The 12,132-nt window shown below is 49.6% G+C and overlaps 1 protein-coding gene across 6 annotated transcripts in view; it reads left to right on the top strand.

The window, feature by feature from the left end:
- Window positions 1–6,846: 6,846 nt before the first annotated feature.
- Window positions 6,847–12,132, top strand: part of DMPK (DM1 protein kinase) — a 28,730-nt gene continuing 23,444 nt past the window's right edge. For 4 of the 6 annotated variants that reach the window (XM_066638200.1, XM_066638201.1, XM_066638199.1 and 1 more), the window contains exon 1: window positions 6,848–8,064. In XM_066638200.1, the coding sequence (XP_066494297.1) occupies window positions 7,905–8,064 (160 nt within the window). In that variant the 5' untranslated portion in view covers window positions 6,848–7,904. Of the gene's footprint in view, window positions 8,065–12,132 lie in introns of all 6 variants that reach the window. The other 2 variants (XM_066638204.1, XM_066638202.1) reach the window with 1 other exon arrangement.

Here is a 12,132-nt window from a genome sequence, read left to right as displayed (position 1 = left end):
CAAGTTTGCCAGATACAGAATGCCATTGCAAGGGAGGGCCACCAGGGTGCAGGTCTCTTGTCTTGTGTGCTCCCAGAGGCATCTGGTGGGCCACTGAGATATAGGAAGCTGGACTGGATGGGCCCTGGGCCTGATCCAGCTGGGCTGTTCTTATGTTCTTAAATACCACTAGTGGTATCCATACCACTGGTTGAGAAACATACTCTAGAGCTTTCTTTCTCACTTTTTGCAAATACCACACAAGCACAGAGCAGCCCCCCCATTGCCCCAGACGTTTTGAGAGAGACAAGTAGCCCTAGCCATGCTTTCCTACACCCCCTCTCCAAAACATGGAATTCTGCAAAACTTAACCTGCAGTGCAATGCCAGCTTTCCAGGGAGTAAGTGTCATTGGACCCAATAGGGCTGCCCCTGACCAAGCAGGCCTGCTTCCTTGGGCAGTAGTTCAGGGGCTGCCTGGAAGCAAAGAGGGCCAACTTACCACCTAGTGGCAGAGCTAGAGGGGGTGCCAAGCACTAAGTTTTGCAGGGAGCTTCATGGCAGTGTGCAAGCAGCCCCTCCCCTTGGGAGCCATTCCGGGAGGGATTGCTGGGGACAAAATTGAGCCCCACCACCTCTCTCTCTCTTTTTTTTTTTTTAGGAAATCAAACTGCCCACTTACAAGAGCAGGGATTGCCACCTGCAAGGCTGTCCTTTCCTTGAAGTCCTGCAAGTCAGCTTTTTATTTCTTTTAAAGCATTGTTATTCCTGTCATAGAACATGATAAATCTGTGTGCATGGAGTTCATGAATGTGTATTTATTCTGCCATAGATAAGCAGCTCAAAATGCTTCTCATCTTATAGTGTTTAGGACAGGCCCAGCGCTTCATCCCAAGATCCCTAAATCCATCTTTGGGCACCGGCAGGGAGGCTTAACAACCACCAAATGATACTTTATTGCAAAGGTTGAAAGAACAGCACATGTAGGACCCCTCCATAATCCCTACCACAATCCTCTTTACTGGATCAGTATTATTACCCCCATATTGCAGATGAGAGGCCTGCAGATGAGAGGTCCTGTGAGGTCCTCCCCATGGATTTTGGTATCCGTGGGGGATCCTAGAATGGATCCCCAGTGGATATCAAGGACTCTGTATTTGCTTCTGTCTGGTTGCACCAGGGAGGTAGGAAAATAGTGTCACAAGAAACCGCTGCATCCAACAATATCAGGATTTGAACTAGGTCTGTGTTTTCATCTTATATCATAGAATAAAGCTTATCAAAGTGAGCGACAAATACAACGTTTGCTTGATGGTCTCCTGCCCTTGTGGTCTCGGGGCACACAATGCAGCCACCTTACTAAAGCGAAGTTATGATATTGGCCTCCTTTGCCATGCGTAAGACTGAGGCTGCAGTCCTGTCCACACTTTCCTGAGAGTAAGCCTCACTGAACACAGTGGGACTTACATCTGAGTAGGCATGCATAGGATGAGGCTGAGAATGAGGCAGTCAATGAAATGCGTTCAAAGCGCCATAAAAATGTTGCTCTTTGCCAGCTGTAGCTCAACTTGTCATTTCCAGCATGGGCACAAGGTGTCAGTGTTGCACACGAAAGCTGCCCCAGGGTCTTGTAGGGGAAAAAAGCCTGTCTGTGCAAAATAGAGACCCACAGGCTGTTATCCAGGGGTAAGGACTCCTGCTTGCATGGACTTTGTCAGCCTACCTGGCAACTAGTGCTGGGATCGTACAAAAATTGCATTGCTTGTGGAACGATGTTCCCACTACCCACTTGCAGGCACCTGTAGCTTACAACCCGTCCTGTTTGCAGAATCTCTCCAGGTAGGGCAGAGGAAAATCCCTGCTTGAAACTTGGGAGTGTCACTGCCCGTTTTTGGCAACACTGAGCTGGATAGGTAATGTAGCTGATTTCTTTTCATCTCGCTTTTTAAATCTCTAGTTCATTCCTCCTGTTTATTTATTTCCCATATTTTTATACTGCCCTTTCTTGGAGGAGCCCATGATGGTATAAGTAATTCCTCCCCTCTTCCTTTTGTCCTCACAACAATCCTGTGAGGTAGGTGAAGCTGAGAGACAACTGACTGGCCCAAAGTCACACAGGAAGCATCATGGCTGAGTAAGGATCTTCCAGGATCTTCCAGGTCAAAGTCCGCTTACAGAACCATTACACTATTGTGGCTCTCAAATTTATCACCATCGGATGGGCCCAAATGGACTCAGTAGCCACTGGCACATACACACACACACCCCACTAACAGCTCTGCTATCTTCCTGTTGAGTCTGTCCATCCTTGAGGCTGAGGCAGTCATCCCAGGTAGCAGGTTGGCAGGGCTCTCCTGCTGCCTGCTTTTGTCTGCCCACCCACCACCTCCTGTCTCTGCTGCTGCTGTTGCCGTTCCTCCTGTCGAGTTGAAAAGGAAATTGGAGCCAAAGCAGGATAGTGGTGAGCTGGAGCGTTCAGGACTCCCAGGTGCTGCTTCAGGAAATCCCCCTTCCTCAGGCTCTCTGGTTTTGAAACAAAAAAAGTAAGACAAGGAAATCATTTGACCCCCCTGATTTCAACTCTGATGGGAAGCCCATCCCCATTTCTATGCAGATCTAGAAAGGTCAACGGGGTCTGATGAGGGGAAACAAACTGATGATTCTCCCAAGTGCTGACCCAAGGCAGCTGATTTTAGAAATGGGCTATGTATCAGAGTGCCAGATGCAAGGGTGGTCACCAGGATGAGATCTCTTGTTGTCTGGTGTGCTCCCTGGGGCATTTGGTGGGCCACTGTGAGATACAGGAAGCTGGACTAGATGGGCCTATGGCCTGATCCAGTGGGGCTGTTCTTATGTTCTTAACTACAATTCCCAGGAAGCCTTGCAGGTCTCTTGTTGTCTGGTGTGCTCCCTGGGGCATTTGGTGGGCCACTGTGAGATACAGGAAGCTGGACTAAATGGGCCTGTGGCCTGATCCAGTGGGGCTGTTCTTATGTTCTAAGACAGTGAAAGCCTCCATGTGCCCTGGAAGCCAGCTTGATCTCATCCTGAGGACACCCCCCCCCCCCTTTGTCTTCAGAGGCTGTACTTCTCTCAGCAGGCTAGAAGAGACCTACCCTGCTAATCTATCCCTCAAATTGTATCCCCCTCCCACTCGCCCTTCCTAACAACCACTGTCACAATCCATAGCTTGCAACCCTATTTTGGGGCTTGTGCTTTTTGCTAATAAACCCCCTTTTCCTTGAACACCCCTGGACCCTCAGCTCTGCCTGCCTTCTGGGGCACTTTGCCTCGATGCTTAACCACTCCAGACCAATTTGCCAAACAATGCACATTTGGCTCAGACAGTAATTCTCCCAGAACTCAGTTGGCATCCCTGCATTGTACAGACAATTTATGTGCCCGCATGTGCAAAGACATATGCCTGGGAAAGTGTAGTAACTCTAAGGCCAGCTGAAACTTGTCTGAGGCAGTGTATTAGCAGGGGCTACTAGCTTCTTCCCCTCATGCTCTGTGGATTCAAAAAGGCAGAAGGAAGTGGAGCAGGAGAAGAGAGTGGTAGGCTAGAGCGTCAGTTGCAGGGAGGAATCGCTGTTCACTGGCTTCACTCCTAACAGTGGTCCTTTCCCTTCATTTCAAACAGGAATTGCCTGGCCTCAAGCAGCTGCCTTCCCCATGATGCCAACTTGGCGTACAAAGGGGATTAAAAGATATATGTCATTAGAATCTCCATGTTTGCTGGCAGTCTACCTCAGGGTTTCAGGTAATAGACCAGGGGTCTCCAAACTTTTCAGCCAGAGGGCTGCATGAAATATCTGGCGCAGTGCTGAGGGCCAGAAAAAAATTTAAATATAAAATTTAAATAAATAAATTAGAGATGGAACTTAGATGAATGAATAAATGAATGAGTGGGCTCATTCACTCAGCCTCTCAGGCCCTCAGAACACCCTCCAGATGAAATCGGAGCACAGCTCTGGGCAAGAGTTCAGGGCAGGAGGTCTGGTCTAGAGGGTAGAGCCTCCATTTGCCTGAAGATAACATCCGCAGGTCGCCAGTTCGAGGCCACTGGCACCGTGCGACCTTGAAGCAGCTGACAAGCTGAGCCGAGTTATTCCGTCTGCTCTGAGCGTGGGAGGATGGAGGCCAGAATGTGAAACCAGATCAGAAAGAAACATCTGAATGTTGTGGTTCTTGAAAGATAGAACCTTCTTTCAATTGTAAAAATCCCTACGGGGATTTAAATAGCCTGCCTATGTAAACCGCCTTGAATAAAGTCTTGAATAAAGACCAAGAAAGGCGGTATATAAATACCTGTATAAATACCTGTATAAATGTTCAGTCAAATGAGCCAGAAGCTTTCAGGGGACAAGAACCTGGCCGCGGGCCGGATAGAGGCTCGCTGCGGGCCGCATCTGGCTCCTGGGCCAGGGTTTGGAGACCCCTGTAAGAGACCAACAGAGCACTGACCACAAGGAAGAGCAATTGCCTTCCTGCCCAACTGGGAAGCAGAATGTGGCCCTCCTTTAGTCTGATCCAACAGGACTGTTCTTACATTCCTTCCCACCCTTGACCCTCCTCCTTCGGCACACTGCAATACACAAAGTCTTGTTGCAGAGGTACACAGTTTTGTGGAGAGGATTCTTTCTTGCACAGAAAGTGTTTGCAAATCACTGGGTCAAACTAAAGCAGGCCCAGCCCAGAAGGCAAAGGACACAAATTTAAGCAAACAAGGGAGGGGTGGAGTGAACCAGTGCTGTCTAGCTCTGGGCAGTCAAAAATCCTGGCTGCTCCCCCCGTCACAGGCTCCAGGAATGTCTCTGTTGTTCTAAACTTAGCTCCATGGAGTCTGGCCAGCGGGAGGGGGTTAGGAGTGGGGTATTCTGGGCGGCCGATGCTGTGCCCCCAGTCGCAGCAGATGGGGCTTCCTATATGCTCTTCTGGGAAGGATGGTAGACCTGGGAAGCCCGTCAGTAGCTCCCCTGAAGGACAGGCAGAGGACACTGTGTTTGGTGTGTGACATTCACACATGCCTCAAACAACTCTTGTTTCCTGTGTATTTGTGACTTCTCCCTATTTAGGATTTTTAAGCTATTCCTCTTTGCCTTTCCTGATTACACAATATGCTGCTCTTCTTCGAGATTAGCTTGGAGTTAGTACTGTGGCAGTGCTTCGAATTTGGAGGGGGTGGGGGTGACACACCACCCACGGGACTCCTTTTTCCTGGTTTCTAGATGCATGTAGGCTGGCACTTCAGAACATGAGAGGAGCCCTGCTGGATCAGCCCACAAGTCCATCAAGTCCCCCTTTCCCAAAGGAGCCCACCAAAGAGGTAACATGAAGGTAACAGCCCTTCCTTGCTGTTGTTCCACCCAGCAACTTGTATTCGAAGGTAGACTGCCTCTGAACATTGAAGTTCTGTGTAGCCATTCTGACTAACAGCCATTGCTAGACCTCTCTGCCTCCAGAAGAACTTAAGAACACAAGAAGTGCCCTGTTGGATCAGGCCAAAGGCCCAACTAGTCCAGTTTTCTGTGTCTCACAGTGGCCCACCAGATGCCTTAGGGAGCACACAAGACAAGACACCTGCATCCTGGTGCCACTCCCTTGCATCTGGCATTCTAAGGTAGCCTCCTAAATCCAGGAGGTGGCACATGCCCATCACAGTTTATAATCTATGATACACTGATAGAAATCTGTCCAATCCCCTTTTCAAGGCATCTAGGCCAGACACCATCACTACCTCCTGTGGCAAGGAGTTCCACAGACTCATTACAAGCTGGGTAAAGAAATACTTGCTTTTGTCTGTTCTAACTCTCCTGGCACTCAGTTTTTGTGGATGCTCCCTGAATTTATCTAATCCCATTTCAGAACCATCTGAGCTGGGTACGTTGCCACACCTCCTGGCAGTGAATTTCATAAAAGAATTATGCATGTTGAGGAGGCAGAGAATTGGACCCAGGTAGAACCCTGGTGTTTAAAACAGGTTCCAGAGCTGACCCTGCTTCACCTTCAGTCCTGTATCTTCATCGAGGCTGAGTGAAGCAGGTGTTTCCTACAATCCTTGGCAGATTTTTGTTTCCGTTACAAATGTTCATACACTAATGATGGCTTCACTCATCATGTAATTCCAGGGACCCCAAATGCCTTTTATCGATGTTATGAGCCTCTCTTTCCATGTGACGATTGCACCTTTTGCAATATGCAGTGTGTGTGTGGTCATCACAGATGACATCTGCATATGGGCTGCACTGGAACTCCATTTCCAATGTTCCAACTTCTGTTTCCATTGCAGAAGTTGAGTAATGTGTGATGTGTTCCTTCAATACTGCCTGCCTCGTCTCATTGTGCAGGCCATCAGTGGCCTGCCTCTCCTATCTAAGCAGTTTGATCCCTAACTAAACTTCCCCCACTGGCGGACTACAATCCAGTGGGCAGTAGTTCCCAATTTCCAGCACGAGCTGAAGTTTATTTGGGGGGTGCACCGTCGGGAGCCCTGTGGTGCAGGTTGGCTACGGCTTCATTTACAGCTGCTAATCTACACTTGCTTACTTGGAAGTGCCACTGAAATAGGTAGGACTTACTTCTGAGTAAAAGAGCTTGGGTGCTACAGAGGTGGAGCTGCCTCCACCATTTCAAATACGGGCTTGTGAGCAAAGTAGAGAATTTTAATTTGCGTTGCTCATTGTGAGCAGGGAACCAGGAGTTGCTAGCTGTTCCAATTAATTAACACAGAGTGCAGGAATGTGACCTTGATGGTGTGAGGCTGGTTTACTGGTGCATGCCAACAGCGGTGGGGTTAATAAAACCCAGGCCCTAGGAGACTGAGTCTGTTTCTGGCCCATGGAAGGGAGGGAGTGGAGGAGTTAAATTGGCAGGACAGCCCAGCTCCCTCTTGGCTTGCAGCTCCATTCCTGGGACTTTGAAATGGGCATTTGGTTGTCTGTGCCTGCCTGTGGTTTTCCAGCCCCTGGCACGAAGGCCTCCCTGGCTGCATGGAGCAGGAGGACAGGCAACAGAAGGCCAGGGTGTGGTTTCCAGGGGGGCTCTGGGTGACAGAGAGAGTCAGAGAGAGAGAGCAAGCGTGCGCTATTGTGCAAGAGGCAAGCGGTGATTTTTTTCCCTGGAGCGCAAGATTAAAAACTGTAAAAGAATTGTGTGTTTCCACAAGTGAAAGAAAGGAAGAGGGGGTGTGAGTATTTGTGTGCGTGTGTAAAAAAGAGGCACTGGACAGGGGTGTGTTGGAACTAAATAGTGAGTCTATGTGGGGGGGGGAGAGAAGGAAGGACTGGTGTGTGCGTACAAGAGAAGTAGGAGAGCGTGGGTGTGTTTCCAGTGTACAAGTAGGAAGAAAGGAGGCGTATGTGTCAGAGAGCAGGAATCTGTGAGTGCATGAGAAGGAGAGTGTAAAAGGCTGGGAAGGCGTGTGGAAGAGACAGTGTGGCTCAGCTTGCACAAGAGGTGCCAGACACGACCGAGAGTGGCAGGAATGGAAGTACTGTGTGGAAGTGCCAGAAAAGTTTGAGTCTGGCTGGGGAGGAGGTGTGGGTATGTGTAGGGAGAGGCTGCTGGTGTAAGTGAGGGGAAGGTGTGAGGATTGTATTTATCAAGCAGCTTCAGCTTCCACTGAGAGTACCTGTGGCCTGGAACCATCTGAACAAGTCTCTTGGGGTGGTTATATGTATTGGAGCTCCAAAAACTAGTGAGTAAGCCACCTCTGCCTGCCACGCCACTCTGGCGCAGCCTGTGGACTCCAAGAAGCCGGGTTGATAGCCCAGGAAGGAGATGACTGTGCCCCCTGTGGGGCAGGGGGACGCCTGCCTGGAGTAGGGGTCCAAGGCCCTGGCAGCTCCAACCAGCCATTTGCCGCATGCGGCTGGAGTCGCGGCACCTGCTGGGTTGGCCGCCAGCCTGCGGGCGCCCCTCGCCATGGCAGCCGAAGTGCGACTGAAGAAATTGGAGGAGCTGGTTTTGGACCGCAGTGTCGTGCATGTGGAGACTCTGGTGGATCTCTTTCTCTGTGTGCATCATGAGCTGAGCACCTCACCGCTCGCCCAGGAGAAGTACATCATGGAGTTCTTGCAGTGGGGTGAGTTGGCTGGGTGCTGGGGCCCCGTCTTGGTCTCGCCACAATCCACCTCTCTACAGTGCTCCTCTGCTGTGTGGGAATCAGCTCCATGGGGCCAGGGAGAAGAGTGTTCTTGCACAGGAGGAGAGGTTTTTGTTCTCCTTTCTTTTTTTCCTCCCTTTGGGTGTTGCTGGACCATTAACAAGTTGTGTTGATATATGTGGCCAGGATGAGAGTTATCTCTGATAGACATGTTTTCAAGGCAGCCTTAACCTGCGTCTGGGTTTCAAGGGTTTCTGGAGCCACTGTCTCGTCCTGGACTTTGAGGCACATCTCATGGCATGATATTTGAAATTCTGTATAGTGTTCCAGGATGCTCGGTATACGTTATCTTGGTAGTCCTTACAACAGTCTTGTAAAGTCAGCCAGCATTGTGTTCTCCGCATTGCAAAGCAGGTGTCTATTTCACCTAAGCTATTAGGTAGCTTAATGCCACCTATGAATTCATAGCTGAAGTGAGAATCAAACTGGGGACTTTCCATTCCAGTCCCTTAACCTCAGCTTCTAGATGTTATCTTTGAGCCCTGGCCTTACTGAACCCTAGGGGTTGCTTTGCTGTTTCATACCAAAGATCCAATCGAGTTCAGCATCCTGTTCCCTTTAGCAGCAAGCACCATGCCTTCAGGAGCAACTCTCAAGTGGGGGCATGAAGGGAATGGATGGACATCTGCCTCCCCTTCCCCCCCATAGTTTGGAGGTATATCCAGGAAGATTGCTCCTCTGTGTAGAAGTTCCATTTAGCTATCATGGGGAAATAGCCTTAAAACACACAGCCTGTTATCAGCAGATAGCATGACCTGAATTCTGCTTGTGAGATAGCATTCGGATTGAAGAATGAAATGTGTCCCTTTTGGTGATTGAAGACTAGGTGATAATGGGTGCAATCCTAACCCCTTAGGTCAGTGCTTCCCAGCACTGACTTAAGGGCAATGCAACTCTAATGTAAGGGAACAAACGTTCCCTTACTTTGAGGAGGCCTCCGTAAGTGACACACAACGGCAGGATGCATCACTGCCCCATTGGCACCACTATGCCAGTGCTGGAAAGCACTGACGTAAGGGGTTAGGATTGCACCCTTAGGCTGCAATCCTAACCACACTTTCCTGAGAGTAAGCCCCATTGAACAAAATAGGACTTACTTCTGCGTAGACCTGGTTAGGATTGTGCCCTTAAGCATGTCTAGGCATGCTTCAGTACTCAACTTATTTCTAAGTAGACATACATAGGGTCAGTCTGCAGCACTTTGTATTCAGAGGTAGATTGTGCCTGCATCTGGAAGCTCTGGTTAATTAAAAGACCTGTGGTCCCTTAATTTGTCTCATTGTATGAAGTTGAGACAACTAAAATCAGTGTGTCCTAAGCTTTTGAAAAATTGCACACACAACACACCTGTCTGCTCAGTGCTGTCATCTTACCTGCAGAAAGCTGGGTCTGTGGTTGCCATAGGCTCATGGTTCCCACTCTTTTTGTAGGCCTTTTACCAGGAAGATGGAGCAAAGTTTGCCCCCTCCTCCCACTCAGGCCCTTGCCTCTGAATTCAGAAAAGATGTTGGCCCCCAAACATATAAAATCCTGTACAATTTTAAATACCTGCTAAAGTTGTGATCTACTGCAGCAAAATTGTCTGTTTGCTGTAGGGCTCTAAGAAAAAGGTTCTTCCCTCTCGGTATCAGCCCTGCAGAAGACATTTTATTTTTTCCTACATGGATCTGATGCAATTGATGGGGAACTAAAGACGACATCAACTTCTTCCCTTAAGCCGACATCAATTTATGGAACTTGCCACCACAAGATGTGGTGATGGCCACAAGCTAGGATGGCTTTACAATGGAATTAGCCACATTCACAGAGGATGGGAAAGTCCTGGGGGCAAACAACGGAGGTGGTCTGCTTGTGGATATGTGGTTGGCCTTTGTGGGACTCTCCGCTTTGAATCCATAAGACTGTTGACCGTTCTGCTTCCAAATCGGTGAGGAAAGGCATGTGCCTTTGGTGTCTTATTTGGTCCTGTTTGCAGAATTGTGGGAGGCTTTGCTAGAAAATGGGAGATGAGGCCATCTTGGTTAATAATAATAATAAAAAAGCCACTTTCCTCTGGCCCAACCGACTGTGTTGAACATTTGCAGTCACCCCTGAGAATGAGGCCATTTGCTAGGAGCGAACAAGATTTTTTCAGCTGGAGGGAGAGATTTGTTTTGCCTGTTAACCCCTGCTAACTGGTTAAGAGGCGCTTTTTCAAGTGGGTGCTCCTCTTTTATTTAGCAGGGGGAGAGTAACTGGCCCACCTCACCCCAGCAGGGTCTGTTCTAGTGGCTGTCTGCTGGTGTTGCATCTTTTTAGATTGTGAGCCCTTTTGGGACAGGGAGCCATTAGATATTTGATTTTCTCTGTAAACCGCTTTGTGAACTTTTGTTGAAAAGCGGTATATAAATACTGTTGTTGTTGTTGTTGTTGTTCCAAGGCTGAGTTCTGGCCCTGAAGCAAGATCTGGGGGCTATTGAGCCACTGGCACTGCAGGCATTTTGCAGACCCACAGCCTTTTTGAATAGGGGGCAGAAGCTGACAGCCCTGGAGCCCTGACTAGGTGTTTTGTTTTGAACGCTCCAATTGTTGGAGATCATAAAATCCAACCTTTGCAGATTAGAACAACCGGTGGTGGTATTTAAAAAAAATAAATTAATTTCTCCAGCAGTTTCTCCCTCGAAGCTTTGTGTTAACCGCAACAGAAGCGAAGAGTACAGCATGAGTGAGCCGGGGTGTGCAAGACTGTTCTGGTAGCTTCCAGTTGACGACAGTGTAGCCACCACCATCACAACAAAGCAGGCACAAAAAATCCCACCCCCTCAGCGGCACATGCTGCCTTTTGTGGACAAGATGGCACAACCCAGCACGCCCCCCGCCAAAACCCGAACCCCACCCCTTCCCAGGGAGATCTGGCCGTGTGTTCTTGCAGCGTCAGGCTTGTGTGTACGTTGTTGCTCGGATGCTGGGACTTTGTGAAATGCCTTAAAAGGCTGCCTGCTTTGGACCCGGCTTGCTTGTCTTCCCTCTGCCTTTCTTCATCTCCTCCTGGGCCCCCCCTCAGCCATGCTTCATTGGGGGCTTCATTTCTGACTAGAAGCGGGCTCACCCTCTGTCTCTAGCCTAGGCTGATAGGACAGAAACGGAGCTCCAACACAAAAGCTTTCATTTGAATCTCACCCCTTCCCTTTACTTACTCGATGGCTGTAGGCAGGTGACGTTGGCTCAGCCCACCCTACTCTGCCATTGGGGGCATTCGTCTGTAGGGAGGTGGTATAGCTCAGTGCAGGGCACCTACCTTGCCTACGGGGGACCCCAGGCTCAGCCTCCAGTTCATAAGATCAGGTTGTCAGTGATGGGAGGTGCTCCAAACCCTGGAGCTGCCACCATCCAGAGTGCCAGTCCTGGGCTACATGAACCAATGATTGGAACCAGCCCTGAGCAGCTTCACAGAGGAACTTGTTTCTGTGTTGCAGATCAAGCCTGACCTGAGAGCAAAAGAACCAGGACTGACCAAAGGCCTGGACTCATCAGACCAGGCTGACTCCTCAATCTTCAGCCCGAGGAGTAGTGCAGCTCCCAAATGCACTGTCAGGGGACAGGCAGGGGCCGCATGTGAAGACATATGCTGGGAGGGCCTGGCCCCAGGACCAAGCAACCTGGCATCAGCACCAAGGGCCAGGCCTACTAACAAGTGGGCTGAAGCAGCCTGCCTCAGGCAACCGAGTTTCACTCTAGCAAGTGGCAAATAGTCATATTTTTGCAGCCTTGGGGTGTCATTGGATTCTCTACCTGGAGGCATCTGTCCAAGTATGTCATGTGTGGACATGTATCTGGGTTCCAGCCCCTGCTCTCCTGTGCCTGTTGCTGTGCGCCAATCTTTGATGGTACCCGGCTGAGATCTTGGAGCTTCCGTGGGCTGGAGAGAGAGGAATGTGGCAAGAGGTGGCCGGGTGGACCATTTATTAACTGAGCAAGTCAGCAACTTTGGTGGGGGTCAGCAACCTG

Source organism: Tiliqua scincoides, chromosome 10 (genome assembly GCF_035046505.1).
Source record: "Tiliqua scincoides isolate rTilSci1 chromosome 10, rTilSci1.hap2, whole genome shotgun sequence".
NCBI lineage: Eukaryota > Metazoa > Chordata > Lepidosauria > Squamata > Scincidae > Tiliqua > Tiliqua scincoides.
Note: the sequence above shows the minus strand (reverse complement) of the source record. Positions and strands in the feature narration are given on the sequence as shown.